At 44.5% G+C, this 19,787-nt stretch overlaps 1 protein-coding gene across 2 annotated transcripts; it reads right to left on the bottom strand.

The window, feature by feature from the left end:
• Positions 1 to 9,378: 9,378 nt before the first annotated feature.
• Positions 9,379 to 19,722, bottom strand: RAP2C (RAP2C, member of RAS oncogene family). 2 transcript variants are annotated; one of them, XM_068957685.1, is made up of 4 exons: positions 19,590 to 19,722; positions 19,088 to 19,497; positions 17,043 to 17,362; positions 9,379 to 11,864 (listed from the first exon to the last, which is right to left on the bottom strand). In XM_068957685.1, the coding sequence occupies exons 2-3, from the start codon at positions 19,358 to 19,360 to the stop codon at positions 17,084 to 17,086; spliced, it is 552 nt and encodes a 183-aa protein (XP_068813786.1). In that variant the 5' UTR covers positions 19,361 to 19,497; positions 19,590 to 19,722; the 3' UTR covers positions 9,379 to 11,864; positions 17,043 to 17,083. The 2 variants fall into 2 exon arrangements, with proteins under 2 accessions (XP_068813786.1, XP_068813787.1); XM_068957686.1 differs by having other exon boundaries at positions 19,595 to 19,621.
• Between the last annotated feature and the right edge of the window lie 65 nt (positions 19,723 to 19,787).

The following is a 19,787-nucleotide window of genomic DNA, read 5'->3' as shown; positions in this document are numbered from 1 at the left end:
AGCGGCGGCGGGGATTACGCAGCCGGCCCGGCCTGGCTCGAGGGCGGGCGGCGCAGGAGCCGGTCGGCTCCGAGCACCGTGGCCGCCGCGGAGGGCCAGGTGCCTGCGGGTTGCTGAGCAAAGCCCTGCAGCGGCGTCACCGGAGCGGGACGGGCAGGGGAGCGCGCCGGGATTTGGACTCCTGTTGAGCAGGGCAGAAAAGAAGCATAAAGATTAAAGCAAATCTGCTTTCCTTGTAAAGCTGCTCCTCAAGGCAGCTGAGCTCCCCGCCTGCCGGCGGCCGAGGAAAGGGACTGGCTCTACTAAATGTACCGTCACTGCATTTGGGGACCGAATTTCCAGTGCTTCCCTTGGCCCACCATTCTCACTCTTTGTGTCACCGGAGAAGGGCAGCGGCACGTAGAAATCATTCCAGAGGGCCGAGTGCCATTTCCCCGTGCGTTTTTAAATGCTCGGGCCGTTAAATCTCGCTCAACAGGGGCGAGCAGCGCTCCAGCGAGCAGCCGGCGCATCGCTGCACTGGCCGGGTGCAGGCAGGGCTCCTGCCACCGCAGCACCGGGCGCAGGGCCCCAGGAGAAGTCCTCATCTCCTTCCTTCTTCCGGGGTGACTGCAGCCGGCTGGAGCAGCGTGTGGGGAGCTGCCGGGAGCGGTGGGGCCGGCTGGCTCACCCGGCACCCCGAGAGGAGCAATCCTGGCTGCCAGCTCCCGCGCTGAGCCACCGCTGACCTCCAGCCAGGCACGTCTGCCCTCCTTATTCACAGCATCGAGGAATAACGTAGACAGGCAATGCAAATACGGTGCAGCAAAGCACGGAGGAATTGCACTGGGCGAGTGGACACGGCGCGGGGCAGGAGGGAGCCATGCGCAGCAGCGCCGGCGCGCAGCGGCCCGGGGAGTCTGCAGAGCCGCCCGTGGGGCTGACTGCTGCTTCCCCACTGCTTGCTCATCCCATCCTCGCCTTGGTTTTCAGCACTCTGGAGCCCAGCTTCCACCTGACCTGCATTGCACCAGCTCTCCCAGGAAGGCTATTTCTATCCACCAAATGCATCTAACCCGCTGAGCGTGTTGGCCATATTTATATTAGGATGGATTGCATTGCACTAGGGTGTGGTCTTCTTCGGCCTCTCAGGCACTCTGGTTTTCGTCAGGACAGACCAAGCAGATGAGAAGCAAAAAGTCTCATTCCTTCCAAACCCCGCTGTGAACTTCTCCTCCTGGTCTTCAGGGTTTGCTTGCTTGCTCCCTGCTCGCCCCCGGAAGCGGTGACCGCGCCGGCCTCCAGGACTTCTGACGCAGAGCTGAGTCACTGCTGTTACGGTCCATGTGATTTGTCATTTTTACCTTCCAATTCATTTCTAGAGGGCAGGAAAGGAAGGAGACAAGATAAACTCTTGGAAGAGAGGTCTGCCAGGAGATTTTAAATACTATAGCCCAAAAGGCAAGAACCCATAACCAGCTGGCAGGGAGAAGGGCCATAATGTACGAATGCTATTTTTTACACTCAAAGCATTTGTTACTGGCAACTGCCAGGGACAGGAACTCACCTAGGTGGACTTTGGTCCATAGTGGCCTTTCATACATTTACTTTAGCTCTTTTCTTCTTTAGCATAAACCCATCAGCCAGAGTTGCCAGGAGAACTTCCGCACTCGCTTTTCACCCAAGCCATAAATCTCCCAGCTGCAGGGCCAGAAATGACAGCAAAACACCTGCTTGATTGCTGTTGCTGGAAGTAGGCTCAGGGACAGCCAAAGTCCTTTTTGAATAGCACTAGACACGAGAGGAACATGATCAGCTGTTTAATTTATCCAAGTCAATGCACTAAAATTGCAAAAAAAAGAGAAATATCTTTCTGGAATAAGATACCTACAATGTGCCCACCACCAATTGTAAAGGAGTTAGTTCACTCGGAGTTGGGGTCCTGGCTTAGGTACTAGCTGTTTGACAAAAAACAAAACAAAACAAAACAATAAAAAAGAATCCTTAAAAGAGTCCAAAAGAGGTAGTTTTCAAAAACTGCATCTGAAAGCACTGAATTTGTTTAGATTAGGGAAGAAAGAAGGGGAACTACACTGGTCTCCCAATACGTCATGGACCATTTCAATAAGAATGATCAGCTGTGCTCCAAAGGTATGGGGGAAACACAGAAATTGCCTGAAATCGCAGAAGATTTGAGTTAGGTCCTAGAAAAGACTCTTTACCGGTTAGAAATACTGGAGCAGGCTGGAGAAGCCAAGGATGGCTTTCATGCATCTGTCAGAGATGCTCCGAGTACCCTTGGTCCTGCCTCGGCGCAGAGAAAGGATGAGGTGATCCAGTGTCCGTCCGGCCTCACATTTCTCTGACTCCGCGTGGGAGCCCACGTAAACGCTTCCCATTTGCAGGCTTGCATAAGCGAAGAGCCCTTCCAAGGGTTTAGTCACTCCTGGATCTCCTGTTGCTACTGGTTACAGAGGACCTGTGTGGGTAGGGGAAGGAACTGGAGGTAAAAGGAAATGTTTTATTCCTGACTGCGCTGCTAATTCGCTGAGTGACTCTACTAATTTGTTGCTGAAAAAAGATCACAAGAACATCTGGCAAAATGGCACTTCACTGACCGCTCTCAAATGAGACTCTTCTCAGGAAAATATCAACGACTGGCCCTAAATAAGAAAAGTTTCTCAAGTCTTTAACAATGAATATTATTTTTCATTGACTTCTCAAGACGTATTTTATTTTGATCACATCTCCACAGTTACAATTGATTGGGCAAGTCCTTCCCTTCTAAAAACTTCTACTCCAGAACCATTCTATTTTTCGAATATAATAAACAATGATACATTTGCATTTCTACCAAATTGAGCTTGACAAACACCAACTAAATAGTCTGACATCACTGCACTGCAACCTATTACTCATATAATTATTGGAGAAACTGAAGTTGCTTTTTTAATTTTGTGGTTTAGGTGTATTCTGCCCATTACCTGCCAACTGTTGGGCTTCTCTGTTCTGGCACCAGAAGGTAACATTACGCAGAAGCATTTCTCTCTCCATTCTCCATTCTGCCCCAATCCTCCTCAAGATACTGGTCCTTAGAGTGTCTGCTCTTCTTGCTAGCTTGCCCATTTAGAGCTGTACTTACGGTCATGCAACATCTCTAATATTACTCGCTGAAAGAAACTCCAAGGACACCTTGGTGTTCATCAGCATTACTAAAGCGTGTCAGCAAAACTGGACGGGACTGACAGGAGGGGACCAGCTGCTTGCTATGCATGAAAACTGACAGAAGGACTTAAGTTGGACCAGATTGCAATGAAAAGTAGGTTTAGCTTTGTTTAAGAGCTAAGCCAAATTCAATCATCCTGCTCCCCCTGCTCTGTTTCGGTAACAGTTTGTGACATTCAGTGGAGCAGTGTCACATCATGCAAATCTTATTCCTGCAATTACATTTTAACCTCAACTTCAGTGGAATCCCATAGCTCTTCTTACCAAGCTGCAGTAACAGAGTAGGAAATTGGAAATAACCCTTCATTATGCACAGAAAACTCCCTAGTATCATCTGCACTTCCAGACACCTGTTAGACAAAATAACTATAAGCGCAAACCTTTCTTTGACGTCTTGTAAAGAAATATCCAGGTCATGCAACCAAAGTCCTGAAATACTACTTGTTTCACATTCTCCTCCCTCCCCGACCTACACAGCGCCGTGTTAGCCGCCAAGGACAGAGCGCAGCTCTGAAGAAAAGCTATCGCTAGGCTGAACTAGACCTTCGCTTCCCGCTCCCTCTTGTGGTTGTTGTGCCCAACAACAAAGCAGTAAAGGCGGCAGGAACGAACAATCCAGCAGTAATAGCACAAGCTATCATGCATCGATGTATATTGTTGACTTTTCTTCGTTTTTCAGATTTTATATGCTATGTAAAAAACTATTCCCAGGCACTGAAGAATGCAGTTTGCTGTAAACAAATGTAAATGATATCAGAAGCTATCCAAGAAACCTAAAGAATAGCCCAGCTCTGGTACTACCCGCAATACGCTATCTCATCCTAATATGCCACTTACGCTTTGTTGTTGGCACGGCTGCATAAAAAGCACTTGATGTTCATTTTAAAGAGATCACTTTGAAAAGATGCAAGGAAGTAATGCATACGGAAAGGAAAAGCCTCATGAATTGTCGAGCCAAAGGAGCACCGATGCCTCCAAAGACTCAGGCTTCTCTTAGTATTTAGTCATTTCTAGCCAGGAAGATGAATCTCACTAAATCTATGTCATAGCACGAAGAACAGGACTTGCGTATGCTGATCTTAATTTGCTTCAAGCACGTACTGTTCCTTCATTTCCTTCAAGCATGTACTGCACTTGCAAATCCTCAGGTTAAGAAGACACAGGGCAAGTAAATTTACCTGTACTCTAGTAGTCCCACGATGAGGTTGCCACGTGCCCAGGCTCTGTCTGACAGTAGAGAACCACGAGACTATGTGCAGCAGCAACCATTCAGACGGGAATTAAAGGCCACGGTGGTGAAAACCTTTGCTGAGCACCATCAGGAAGGATCCTGTGGCCAAAGGTTGGTTCTGGGGAAGCTGTCAAATTGAGTCTGTAATACCGGGTGAAGAGATTGAATGCTAGAGGAAAGGATGGAGTTCTAAGGAACTATATTCCTTATTTTCATGACAGATGTGGTTTCCTTCTTGGCTCAAGACAACTAGCTCTGATTGAGTAATACTTGATTAGGCAAAGAAATGCACGTGTTCTCAAGGTGCCTCCAGGCTAACGGATCAGACCCATCTCACCATATGGATCTTGATCCCAAGTTTTCTTAACATGTTTCCCTCCCAAGCAGCCTCTCTTCTCCCACTCCCTTCTCTTCCTTTTAACTCCCCCTAAAAGATCTTTATCACATTCAGTCCTGTCAAGTCCTACTGAATTGCAGGTATAAAGCTCAAAGTAGAGCTAAGGTTGCGTTGAAGTCATTCTTCAGAGCAGAAAGTGGAGGACAACAGAGCAACTTCCATCTGAAGTTGGGAGTTTGGTATTTTTGTGGTGATCAGAGGCAACCTCTGCCTCGTGGCTCCTCTTCCAGGGCCTTCTGGCAGAGGGCGGTAGCTGGGAGACAGAGAGACAGACATGTTTCAAAGAACAGGAAACATTCCTAGACCATGACTGGCTCAAGGTTTGAGAGGGCCACTCATAAAACCTTTCCAGGTTATTAAGTTGGGCCCCAAAATGAAATAGTTCAGATGGCCTGAGATACTGCGCTGACAGTTAATAGAGAAACAGCTTGGAGAGTTACCACTCTAAACAAACGTTTTAACAGATGTGTCCCCAAAAGGAACCATTTACTGCCCTAATCCTAAGTACTCCTAACCACAGTTTGACCCTGGACAGGCCCTGAAGCTGAAATCTTTATTCAAACCCATTTGAAAAATTTGCATTACTGAGATTAGACACATGGCATTTGGCAAGTCTGTGCTAAGTCCTGGAACATCAAATGGAAAACAATGACAGGATCAGGAATGGGACTGAGGTCATAGAAACGCAAAGCTGCAAGGGACTTCAAAAGATCACACACGACAACCCAACACACTAAAGCAGGAATACGTCCTCCTTCCTCCAACAAATGGTTATCCAGTGGCGTCTCCAAAAATTCTGGTGGAACACTCTCTATCACCTCCAAAGGTAGAGCTTTGACTATCCCAAAAGAAGGTTTTCTCTCATTTCCAACATAAATTAGCTTTGCTGAAAATTCAGTTTATTTCTTCTTGCTTTCCCACAGTGGCTATGCTGCTGTTGATGACATGATCGTTGTTAACTTGCTTTTAAGAATGAGGGTCTAAGGTCTGTTAGAGTGGTAGGATGAATCCCAAGCGGCCAACTGATCATTCGTTTTGCCAATTCCCAAAAGGACAAGCAGTCCTTCAGATATGTCACAAACAGCAAATATGTTTCCTCTTTTCTGGACTGACCAGATAATTTAAGCCTCATGTCAAGACAGGTCTTTTAAGAACATAAAACTGGATGAACAAGTCAGCCTAAAGGCAGGAAAAGGGCAAGAAAAAGAGCTTGAAGAGCTAGAAATTTCCCCAAAAGCTGATTGTCTGTTTAGTTTATTGAGTTGTGTTTATTTATCAATTGTGTAGTTTAGTATGGGCATGAGAGGTTTAAAGCTGAATCAATTAACTTACAGTATCAAAAAGGTATGACAGATACCTATGGCTTTCATAAATCTTTTTTTCACTTCTGTGTTCTAGCTCACTTGTTTATTCACATGCAAAAAGTCCAGTTTCAAAATTATTCTACAACGCCAGTGCATATGATTCCAAGTAAGTCCCAGCACCTCATGGTCCTTAACATAGTCTTCCACATCATGCTCCCCAGCAGGGAAGTGCTACGATCAATAGTTTTCATCTGAGGCAAGAACCATTGAGGTTACCCAGCAGCGTCTCAATGCAATGCCTCAAATCCCATGCAAGCCTCATCACGGGAAACATGATTTGGAGGGAATAATTCACTGTTAGAAAGCTGTCCCAAAGCACTCAAATAGAACCAGCAGCGTAGCAAGGAGCACATACACAGAACAAGCCAAACATAAACACCAAAGATTGCCCATCAGTGAATGTTTTTCATGTTCCTGCAACACAAGAGACTCTTCCCCACCAATTAGTGCAGGTAGCTCTAGACTTTGTGAAGGGGCTTGAAGAGAAACTCAGCTTTGAAAGAGAGCAATGAAGCTTTTTTTCTTATTGATTCCATACTAAATATACTCTGTTTCCATGGAGAATAACATTTTTTCCCCTACAACCTTGTAATCTAATTGCATCATCACTGCCAGGAAAGCTATTGCAAGCTCAATGCTGCCCTCACTGGAGCCAACAAATAGCTACAGGCAGGACTTGACGCTTGAATTGAACAACGTTGTTGCTGCTTTACAGCCAGAACTCATCTTCCTTGCTCCTCACAGCTGTACTGACCAGCCAGTGCTAAAAATGGCTACTTTTGAAGATGAGCACGTTACTTCACTTTCATACAGTGCAGTGCACAGGGCCACCTCACCTCTTTGCAGAGCTTGCCTGCAGCACTGGTGGCTATATGCACACTTCCTCTAGCTGCTGAGTAATTGAGCAGTGACTCAACAAATGACTGAAGCTCCTCCTGTCAGGCCAAACAAGCTACCATGGCTACTGACTTTTAAGCAGAGAGAGCTCAAACAGGTCAACACGCATTGTTTGAGAATCCGTATCTCATTTTAATTAAGACTAGACACTTCCACCTAGCTTAGAACTATAATTACGCAAAAGCCTCTTGGGGCAGATAAGAGCGTACTACTTGCCACAAGGTGCGGCTCCTGGTTTACACTCCACCCACTCAGGATATCTTGTGCACTTCCTCGTAGGGCAGTCTCCACCGCAGGGTTCACGCGGTTGGTTTGTACCCAAGCGCAGTCAGCCAGGCTGCAAAGCCAACGCTGCCGTCCTTAGCAATTCATTCACCCGGCGCAGCGCTACGTGGGAGCGGGGTGGGGAAGAGGCCTCTCGGCTGTGCTGCAGTTAGCTGCTGCTTTCCAAACGCACTGGGGCGAGCGAGACACCGAAGAGGAGCTGTCTGCATGGCATGGGCACTTTTATAGCAAGGACTGTTAAACCAGAGAAAAAAGCAGCGTATGAAGCCTCGTTTATACAGACCCCTAAACCGGCTAGCTAGGTTTAAAGCAACATGAAGTTGTCACACCCATTTTATGCAGGACACTGCTGAACCGCTTGTTCAGCGGCTCAGTTGGTTCTAACGCTTTTGAAAGATAATGGCCTTAAATGTAAATCTTGCATGCTCCCTTACAGCTCCCAACCCAGACCACTCTGTACTGCCACTTCAAAGCCAACTGGTGATGTAGAGCTGCACAGACCTACGGGCTGAACTTGCACGCAGTTCCCAGTCTCTGAGTGGGAGCAGGAAGCAGCTTGCTTAACTACAGTGGAGTGTGCCACAAGGAATACAGAATATTATTGCTGAATTATGACTTTTTTTTTTTTTAAAATCATACAAGCGAAAGCAGACATATACAACAATCAACTGACTTTTTACATCTCTGAGCAAGCCAGTCTTTATTTAGTAGTTACCCTATTCACTGGCACGTTAAGACCACGCAGAACATGGCAAGCTGCCCACCACCGCCACCACCCTTTATGAGGGACTTAAGGGAAGCAGACAATTAGTCCACAATCACTTTTAATGGGAGTCCTCCCCTTTTCTCTGTTATTTCTCCTCAGGGCAGGAATTACTCCCCCATCTCAGTGAGCAAGTACAAGCAGCAGGAAGAGACAGCATGGAAACCTGGCTCCAAGACAAAGCTAACACTGTGCCAGGAGAAGGAGAGGTGATAAGGACACTAGGTGCTTTCGCCTGTCTATACATCACTGATGACTGACGCTGCCTCTAAAGGTAGAAAGTTTTTGTAAAGTTTAAATCACATTGTGCATTAACATGTGGCTTTAGTTACGCAAAGGTCAGTATCAAACTGTAAGTTCTGTGGAAGATGGACTTCTGGTTTTAAGGCCCAGATGACTCAACTACTGACTTAGCAAACTCAAGGCTTTTACTGGAACACTTATAAGATAATGGTTATCAAATAGCTTCGGGCATTCTCAGCTGGATAGTTTCCTAGAGAAATCTTCTGCTTCTCACAAAACAGGGCTCCAGGAGCGCTTATTTTGCTAGTGTGGTAGAATGGTACCACTTCTGGATTACTATAGCGGAGAGTAGCTAGAGCGATCCGCAGGAAGATCTGTCAGGACCCACGGCAATTGCAGTCTTCACACACACAAAAGTCTGTACGAAAAATAAGGTTAAAGACTTAGATAAGAAAAACATTCATATTTCTTTTCAACAAAGCTTCAGAAAAGGATTAATCCTGCAATAGGGAGCTTCACAAAAGGAAAGAGCCATGTAACAAACACAGCTGAACACCTCCAAGCCTTTAGAGAGAAGCTTGAAGGGCTTTAGATTCACCAGCAAATGTAGCACTGCAGCCAGCTCCCCTGGTGGAAGGAAGTGAAGATCACCATACCTGCCCGCGAGGAGAGGCACGATTACCACCTTGGAACAGGCTCCTCAGCTCACAGAGGAGCCCCTCAGTTCCAGCCAGAGCCTGCCTGGCTCACGGAGATAACGCGCAGGCCTCAGACCACATCCTCTACTCAGAGCACCTAAGGCAGCGCGAGCTTTACCCTCCCCAGTCTGGGCACAACAGTATATCCCACTTCCCTGAGCTAGAGGAAGTCGTTCATGACAATTCAGATGCAGTTACTATGTTTATATGTTTAGAATAACCAGTACCTTAAATAAATGGCTTGTCTGTGAGGCCCACTTTAAAAGAAGACATTGAAAACAGACTAGTCACCCCAGTTTGGTAATACAGATATCTATTTTATTAAAAAAGTTACAAACAGGTGGACTGTAGGGTTGTCTTACAAAATGACAAGAATGAAATCTACTGGAAAAAAATTTTTTTTAAACAAAGCATTATAGGTAATTGTTCCATTTTTGCACTTGTTATTCCAGATTTCACCTATTACTGATAAAGATACAGTACATTAGATACATGATGTTAGGTTACATTTTTATTTGCAGAGCCCTACTGCAGTGATTTGAACAACTCCTAAACAGATGCCATAGTAAAGACAATACATATTGCATTTATTATTAGCCTCTTATACTAATAAGCAACTTCACATGCAATCTATTGAGGAAGCCTAAAATAACTTTTGGTCCCTTTTTCCCCCCAAAGTGTGCTGAAGAAACCATCTCTCGTTTTCCCAGTCCTGTCACTCTAAGCTAGTTCAAGTTTTTTTAAGGGTTTTTTTTTTTTTTTCCCGCACTGAGGTCAATGAAAATGAACACTGGTTTGATAACTACCCATAGGAATGAACCACTGATTAATATTAACCAACTTTTTCCCCCCTTAGACAAAGGAAAACTAAGATCTTTATGAATTACTTTTATTTCCTATTACTTTCTTGCACTCTACAAAAAAGATCAACACCACTTAAAAAATCTACTTTGAATACAGGGTTTGGTTTAATTCTGATATTAAAGTGCAAACTTAAGTATTAGCCTCAGCCTGTTTATGAAGTTTGCACAAACGGGGGAAAAAAAAAAACAACAGAAAAAAGTTTCAAGTAGCCCCACAAGAAAATTAGATGTTTTGGTACCCAAGCAGAAAACTTGGTGTTCTCTTCTTTTCAGGATTCAAATTCATCACTGAATGTAGAGCCAGAATCTTTACTTCCGCTCAATACTGTAAAGTCAGCCTGCATTATTACCAATAAAACACATTAATGTTGAGATACTGTACCAGTGATCTTTTATTGTTTTAAATGCCATCATCCACAATACATTTCGTGAGTTTTAAACTGCTTAACCTCATGTATCCATCACTGCTTTTACTAGAGCTTTTCCTCAAAGTTATTTAGCTATTACAGGGAAAAAAAAAATGTACATTTCTAGAAGCATGTTCAAATGACTAAAGCTGGGCTCCTAAAAACCTAGAACTTTGGTGCAGTAGGTGAGCTGCAGTTATTAAACTTCTGCAAAAAAAATTACACATTTTAAACCACTGCTAGAAAAAGCTCTCATGTATGCAACATGTTAATAAAATTGAACAAAAAGATTATCTGTTCTTTGTACATTTTCATTCTGCTCTTTATACCTGTGTTATTGTTAAAATTTTCAAGTATTCAGAGAAAATATGTTGATCAGGTAAACAATATGGAAGGCAATGGCTGTTTAAAGCACGCTTGCAGTTAGTATCACTGAAACCTGGTGCTTTCCCCTCATTACACCAACTTGTCTCTAATATTAAACTTGTTTATTGGGAAAAAAAAAAAAACCTAAAAAGCAATTTGTGACAGTGCAAGAAAACTTTAACAAATATTGCTTTAAAATATTATTCAGAAAGACAAATATTAGGAACTATAAAATGTAAAGTGATCTTATTTGCATTAGATTTACATGTGCAGAGATCCACTAGATGTCACTTAATGTGCCAGGCAAAGCTGAGCTAGCTCTGATTAGGCATACAGCCCATTTTAGAGGATACATTATCCCTTTTCAAAGGCATGAAGAAGCTATTTGTAAACAAGCAAGTTCATAAACTCAGTAGAAGAAAAAGCGTGCTGCCATATTTCAATGCTACAATTGTCATTTTTGATTTAATGAGTTTAAGAAACCCACGATTGCAAGAAGAAAAAAGGCAGCTGGAGACTTTACATCCCGTTCCAAGTAATCTCTATTGTCAAATCAGACCAGTTACACAATTATCACAGCTGCATTTGCCAAGAAAAGGGATACTACATCCATACAACAGAGGTGCCTTCAGTATCTTTTCATGACACTGTCACGCGTAAACAAAAAGTCTCAAAGAATGACCAACTACATTGTAGGAGAAAACTTTGCAAACAGAAATAAGCACTGATGCGAGGTAATATACAGAAGTAACCATTTGTTTAAGGCTCAATTTATTCTCCATTAAAACTCTCTTCTTTTAAAAGGCATTGAGTAGGTAATACTGAGTTTAAGTATTTAATAAATACAAGTTCAGAAATTGATTAAAGAAATCAATTAAAATATTAAAAATGAACTCTTGCATATTAGCCATTATATGAACTTAGAAAGCTATAAAAGGACTGAAAGGTAAAGAACAGATTTTAAACTTATGGTAAACATGCTAAGCATTCTGGTTAAGGTGTGTGGATCCTGGAGGCCACCAACCTTATGCACTTAGATGTATGGCAATGTGCTGTAATAGAGACAGGTTTACCAAGGCTCAGCTCTGCAACCTGGGCTGACAGTTCTCCAAAGCAGCATCTGTGCAAGTTTCCTCTGAGTTTTATCTGCAAGTTAAACAAAATTGCTAATGAAAGCCATATTCCATATACATTCCAAGTGAATTCAGCTTTTCCCATAGTGTGGAACAGCTAGTTTTCCCTACCGAGTTCTAAAGCACCGATTTATTTTTACAGAAGCATTCTTGAAGTTCTTTTTCACCAATTCTGGCAATAAAGAAGGCAAATAAGTAACGATTTGTTACTATGAACATTGCAAAAGCAGTTCAGTATCCCAAAGGGGCAGCTATTATAAAGATCTGAAACAACCAGAGAATTCCAGTTCTTCTGTACAGTGATGCATATACTGGGCTCAGCATTGGTGGTAAGTGAAGCACTGCATCACTCAGGAACACGAAGCAACAGCGTTTTGCACATATTCTGGGAACACGTAGCTGAGCCAGCTAACTCAGTCAATATTTGAGTTTTCAACATTTCAGATCTTCTACATTAATATAAAAAAATTGCATTTACCAGAGTTCACCTCAGTGGGGAGAGAGCTGTACACTGCTGAGTCAAGCACGAAAACATTAAGTAGTTCCACCATTGTGACCCATACATCTTTGTATTTCCGATGACTTGCTTGCATTTCGTAAGATTTATCTGCACAGATGGCCTAAAAGTTTCAGTCAAAGTTTAAAGCCTGTGGAAACCAGTCCTTTGTATGCATGTGCATACGTTTCATTAAAGTTTGATGTTTGGCTTTTCAGGGAATTTGTTGAGCATCTTCTCTATTCTCAAAGTCATTTCTCTGTGGCAGGATCCTATGTGTCCTCTGATATAGTTTCTTTTCAGCTGTTGACTTGCTCTCGCTTAACAGTTCCTTACTACAGGACACGGACACAAGTCAGAGTTCCCCTCCTTGCCTTACAATGGAAAAGCACCCTAAGATTCAGGAGCTGTACTCTGGTACTGGCAAGAGCAGAGAGCCAAGGTTTTTTTGTTCGTTTGTTCCCCCGCCACCTAACAGTAATTCTCACCCATTTGGGCGAGTTCCCCCTCAACACTGTTGCAGGTCAACGAATTTCAAACAGTAAGTGCTCCTGTACTACTAAAACTGCAACAATCAGACAGCTTTTAATGGGGATGGATTAGACAAGCTTAACATTTCCTACATCCTCACTTAGAGCATGGGAAAGGCAAACCATTTATCGTAGGGCTGCTTATCCTAGCAGTTTAAAAATCAGCTGCTGCCACAGCAGAATTTTAGAGCCTCATCTAGCCTACAAACAGTTAACGAACAAGTGATCTATCCTGAAACTCCACCTGAACCCAACGCGCATAGCTGTATAGTCAGAAAAGGATAGCAAGAACAGAGGAAGCAAGCAATGGCATTTTCCTCCAAATACTCTTCCAGCCTCCTAATATTTGCAGCTTAGGGACTTCCCAGGTCCGAGGTTTCATCTTTCCATTTAACTTGTCCTTAGCTACTACAACTGGCACCATGTAGTACTTGATATAGCTTTACTTGCCCACAAAATGCCTATAGTGTTCTCTGCTCTCTTCTGCAAGAAGGCAGGGCAGAGGGGCAAGCAAGAACCTCGTAGGATAAATTTGTCTGTGCTGCATAGTCACACAGACAGTATCTTTCAGTGCGTAAACACAGAGAGAGATACTCTTCCTTCAGCGCTTACTAGAGCCCGTTACTCACAAAAGGAGGGGACAAATCACTAATCAGCAGTCTTTTACCCCAACATTAACGTGTTCCAAATCTGCTCAGTACTTCTGTAGAAGACTTCACACACTGGCCGAGAGAAGATGCGAGATATGAAACACTGCCATACTGAGAATTCAAGAGAAATACTGGAACATGCAACAGAGAGCAGCTGCTGGGAATCTCAGATTTCTGAATGCAGTGAGATGACAGAAGACCACTGCAGAAGTAGGAAAGGGGTGGGGGGGGCAGGGAACAGGACGCAGCAAACAGCACGCATGCTTAAAAGGAACTCTAGAATATAGTGGTTAGCATACTGTAGTTATACAGTCCATCCTTTATTTCAGCCAAGGATACTGACTGGAACAGTGATTTAAGCAAGTTCTTCCATCATGTCTTTGAGACACACTTACACAACATCATACCTTCTGGAAGGCCAAAAACTTCCTTTGTTTGTAGTGAGACTTTAACCCTCAGCATCCTGTGGCAGGGAACTTTAAGAAGTCAAAGTTCTGAGATAACTTAACTGCTCAGCCTCGCTACCTTCCACTTCTTGAAAAGTTTGAGTAGTAGCCAGTTTTCAACATCGTTGTCAACAGACAGGTCGATATATTAGTATCAAAAAGAACTAAGCAATACCTGCGAGTTAAACTGACACCAAAATGGCCTTCAGAACTTAAAAGACTGATGAGAAGAGGTCCAACATATACTCCACGCACCCTACACACTAGTTTCTCCATCAGAACTGGAGAAGCAAACTACTTCTATGCACTTCGTTCCGAATTGACTAGCTGATCCAGACCTAAAACTAGTTCTGCACACTGAGAAGTCACAGAACTCGCATGATGATGATGATGATGTGAGGACAGAACTGTAGTTGAAGCCCACATCTTACACTCAGGCTTTCAGAGAGCTGGTTACACTTTCTTTGTTTTGCTTTACTTAGAAAGGGTCACCGCTAGAGCAGATGTTTGAGAAGGAGCAATCATCCCCTTGGATCATAGATAAGCAGAACACTCATCCCTACAGAGCTGACTTCAACTATCAGAAGACACCATCAGCGGCTCTCCTACACTAGACCACATCAGATAGAAGTGATCAGGCAGCAAAGGCTTATCATAACGTTAACGAGATACTACACCTACAGAGTCAAAGAACAAGGACAGAAGAGGAGCCAGGAAGGAATAAGTAACCCAAAAGTGTGAGGCTGAAGTAAGAGATAGGAAGATGAAGCCTGGGAAGAGGCAAGACTAATAATAAGAACGAGGTTGCAGACAGAGAGATCCGAACTGAGTAGGAAGATGCTTAAGAAAGAGACTTATTTGGCTTGGCACAGGTGAAGAGACTATGTTGGGCAGAGGCAATATTCCATATAAGCAAGGAATGACTTTGCTGCTAGAGAAATGGTATGACATTACGAGCTGAGCAGAATGAAGGAGAGGCAACTCATATGACAGAAGTTTAGGATCCTCTATCCCAAGAGGTCAAAGGCATAAGAAAACCGAGGTTTCTTTTTTTTAAACAAGAGCACGTCTTGCTTAGAAAAAACACTGCACCTAGGCATAAGTTAGGATTCAAAGAAATAACATATTACCCCCTCCCCACCCAAATCTCATCTTTAAGATTAATCTTGATATTTAATGCTAAGCCCAGAACTGGGCAGACTATAAAAAAAAAAAAGCTTCCCTTAAGAGTAAGCAATTCTGAGAGTATAGATTTCATGGATAGAGGACCTGATTTTGCCAGAGCTGAAAACAGCATCCTGTACGAGATGAATCACTAGTGAGCCAGGGGATTGCCATAACCTTTGGCACGATACCTTAAGTCCAGATACTCTTATCTGTGAAGCTGCCTCAGAAGTAGCTGAAACTCTGCATTACTGCAAGTGATATTAACCCTGCAGCATTTAGTAGCAATTCCTTTGATTTACTAGTTCCTATAATCCTATAAAGCTCTGCAGGCACTGGGGATTAGTGTACAAGGAAGAGACTTGTTTAATTTTTCTCTGCTCTAACACAAGCAGTTTGCTTGCCTTTCAGCAAGCAAGTGTTGAACCTACACTTATCAGGAGCCCTTCCTCATTTCACAGCTTCTGGAGATAAAAATCTTGTGTATTATTTTTAGTATGACAGCGCTAGGGTCAGGAATATCTAAAATTTTACACTCACAAAGCACTTGACAACAATCTCAAAGATGAGTTTTGAGACTTTAATCTTGCGCGAAAGGTCAGAGAGTGAAGTGGATACGTAGTCCAAAGCTTCCAGTAACAACCTATTTTCCCTTTTGTCACTCAGACACAAAAAGCTCCTCTGACTCACACAAGGGTAGCAAACATGGCAGTCAAAGCCTAAACCTCAATCAGTTTAAAGGGACTGTTGCTGTCAAAAGGGACAGTTCTTTCTCCTGAATTTTCATGCCCTCCTTCAACCAGCACTTGCTGTTAGAGAACACATCAAGTCGCTTTCTCTTGGATCTCTCTTCTGCCACAGCAAACTGAAGGTCAGACGGATCAGCTGACTGCATGGCACGCCCATTCACAAAGCATACCAAGTCCCTTTCAGCAACACAGATTTAAGCCAATGGTGAAACCACACCCACGGCTACGGACTACTACCAGGAAGGCAGAGCAGGGGGTTACAGAACTGCCTCCCGCAGAGATGACAACATTGCCACTTGCAGGGGAGGAGCAGATCCATTTACACAATCAGGTGAGAGCCAAATTATGGTACTGAAAGGGAACACTGTGCCTGTGAAGTGCCAAGAGCAACTATCCTTGTAGGAAGCCAAAGCAGCAACTGAGAAGGGGGAAGCTTTTTAAAAAGCCCTCTGAACAATCTGCTGTCTTGCCCCGCCTCTTATGAGTCACTGGGAAAGAGCTGCGCATAAGGAGCCATTTTATCGTGTGTTGTCTGCTCAGTTTTCAGATGAGGACTACTTTGCACATGTCCTTGACTAGTGCACGCGGGCTTCAAGCCACTCCTCACAGCTCAGGGAAGTTCTCTTTCAAACTTACTCCACTGATAAGGCAAAAGCATACTGTAAGTACATTCAGTTTCTGTACCCCAGCTATTTTATTTATTTAAATAAGCTCAAAGTCTTCTCAGCACAGTTAGTGGGAAACAGTCACAATGATCCTACTCAACGCCAAGGTAATTCCCATTAACTTGAAAATAATTCAGATATTAACTGCAACCAATGGTGAATCCTACTGCAACATCCCAACACATTACTAAGGATAAGGTTAGGTCAAATACAGCACTGTCAGTCAAAATAGGGACAGATGAGGTCATACACTCTGCCGCATTGTAAAGTTACTACAGGTAAAGGCAACGTTCCCTGATTAACCCTACCCAAGTAATGCAAGACGACCATTTGACTCAAGTACGCATTCGCAACTGAATCCACAAGCTTGCATCTCTTTCAGAGGAAAGCCACCTCCAGGTTAGACTACTTAATTTCAGACTCTCTGTCCCACTTTATCTGCTTACTTAAACAGCATGATCATGCACCTCAGTTATGACTGTTCAACCAACCTGCTCTGTATGGCCATGATTGAGGTTTTTCTTAATTTTTCTCACTGGACGATGCAAGTTGTACAACACTGATCTTGTTTTTCAGGCAGGGAGGCATAGTTCATTTGTCTGACGATCTCAGCAAACAGTTCATCCACCATTGTTTTGCTCTTGGCTGATGTCTCCATGAAGGGACAGCCCCATTCCTGAGCCAGAGCTCTGCCTTCTGCAGATAAGACCTCCCTCTCCGACTCCAGATCCACTTTATTCCCCACTAGGATCAGAGGAACTTTCTCGTATCTCTTCACCCGAACAATCTGGTCCCTCATTGGCTTGATGTCCTGATCAAACAATCAGACTGGTTAGTATGCATAAGTAATCACATGAAACTGCCTCAGCCACTACAGAAACGCATTTTAATAACCCTTACAGGCAACTGAAAATACTTTAGAAGATTTCTTAAATTCATATCCATGTGGATCTAGAACTCAGGCAGAGGAAGTTCACTGTCCATCTTTAATAATAATAATAAAAGTATATTTCCGGTTTATATGAATGCATACTTTATAAATGTGTATATATGTAGTTACTACTGTATTCTGAAAGTTTTGGTTCAGCTAGAGGAAGATACAGTACGACTGGTTTCAAGGCAGATAGATCTCTGTTCTGCTGAGAATTTTGTCTCAAATCTAAATGCCAGCAGATTTGTAACATTTGTAGCGATACGTGTATTACTACACAATCATTTAGGAAGTCTGTGCTTGGCTTACAGCTTGAGGAAGCTAGCGAACAGTCTTCTCGCTTCTGGAACGCTTAAGTTGATTCATTGTAAACACATTTAGTCACATGTAAGTAAGCAAATTAGATGCTATAAGGAGGTTTTATTACCTAGAGATGCATTTATTCAAGTCTGAACTAACATCAGGAGTTTACCGTTTAAAGTTTGAGTCAGCCTCCTCTGCCCTTCTGAATGTTTTAAGTTACTATCAGCAGGACTCACCTCTACAGATTCTTGCATAGTTTTGAGACAAAGCAATTGAGTGTTTGAAGTTGCCACTGCTTAAAAGAACTGTGGAGAGTGGTTTACACCTAACAGCTATGGAGTAAACATACAGACAGACAAGACTAATTAAATATTAACAGGGTGGATTACTAACGGTGTGCCTATTCCTTGAATAATGGGGAACACTCAGGTTCCAAAATAAGTGAAAATGAGGGGAGAAGCATCCCAATGCCACTGCTGTTGTTTTCCAAAGAAAAGTATGCCTTCAGCTTGCACTGAAACTATATTGAGGCCTCTACTAAGATAAAGCTTAGCCTTCAGCAGAAGCAAACATTCTGCTTCAGTGGGGGTGTGCAAGGTTTTGCCAAGCAGCTGGAATACACCCAAACCAGCAACTGAAGCCAACGCAGAAGCTGCAAATCCCTGCATTACATGCATGGCTGCTAAACCCAGTTATTCCTCAGAAATAAAGACATTCCTAGGGGCAGCTTAAACCAGTTACTGGCTGATAAGTTTTGGGTTTTTTTTTTTGAAACAGTTTTAATAGTACAAAAGGAATCCAGATCCACAAGTTATCACATACGGCCTCCTTCTCTTCTCTAGCACACCACCTACACTGCAAAAGCATAGAGCTTACACTGGAATATGGGGGGTTTCGGGGTGTGTGTGTGTGGGGGGGGAAATCAGAGCTTATTTAAGTCAAAGCTGAAGAGCACATGCCCCGCTCCCTAAGATCAAGCAAAGAAACACTCCTCTTCAGCAAAAAGGGAAGTCTGGATTTTAATATCGAGCGATTTCTTAATAAAAGGGGATTGCCAGCAGCGTTTCTATTGGGGAAGTGGGAGCTGGCGACTGTTCTCCCACACTGCGTGGGATGTAACAGCGGCGGCACCCTGATAAGTACCTGCCGAGCAAGCACTTTTCCACTAGGAAAGGCGGTTCGTGGAAGTACTTTTTGAGGAGACATTTTCGCTTTTGTCTTTCCGGAAAGGGGGTGGGGGGAAGCTAAGCCTGAAACTTCCTCTCGGCCGCCGCGCTCGGCAGGGGCCGGGGCAGCGGTTACCTGGAAGGACTGCTGGTTGACCAGGCTGTAGACGAGGATGAAGCCCTGGCCGTTTTTGATGTAGAGGTCGCGCATGGAGGCGAACTGCTCGGTGCCGGCCGTGTCGAGGATCTCCAGCACCGACGGGGACGAGTCCACCTCGATCTCCTTGCGGTAGAAGTCCTCGATGGTGGGGTCATACTTCTCGATGAAGGTGCCGGTGACGAACTGCACCGTCAGGGCCGACTTCCCCACGCCGCCGCTGCCCAGCACCACCACCTTGTACTCCCGCATGAGGCCCCGCTGCCGCTCGCCGCTCCCCCGCCGGGCCCGCCGCCGCGGCGCGGGCCTAGGGCAGGCGGCAGCGCGGCCCTCGCATAGCCCCGGCCCGCCTGAGGAGAAGGGCGAGGCCCAGCTGCTCCGGCGCCGTCCTGAGAGGGGAGGGAAGAGATAGCCGTTATGGTCCGGTCCGGTCCGGTCCGGTCCGGTCCGGCCTGACCCGCCGCCCCGCTCCGCGCCTTACCGCACCGCCTCACTCCATCGCGCCTCGCCTCCGCCTCGGGAACCGCCCGGCAGCCGCCGCCCCCGCCCGGTAGGGTTATGCTGAGGCACCCGGAAGCCTGCCCCTCCCCGCCCGCTTTCCCGGGTCACATCCGGGCTGGGAGCTACGCGGCCGCGCCGTGCCGGGGGGAGGCTAAGCCGGGGGGACGCCAAATAGCGC

This window comes from Struthio camelus, chromosome 11 (genome assembly GCF_040807025.1).
Source record: "Struthio camelus isolate bStrCam1 chromosome 11, bStrCam1.hap1, whole genome shotgun sequence".
Lineage (NCBI taxonomy): Eukaryota > Metazoa > Chordata > Aves > Struthioniformes > Struthionidae > Struthio > Struthio camelus.
Note: the sequence above shows the minus strand (reverse complement) of the source record. Positions and strands in the feature narration are given on the sequence as shown.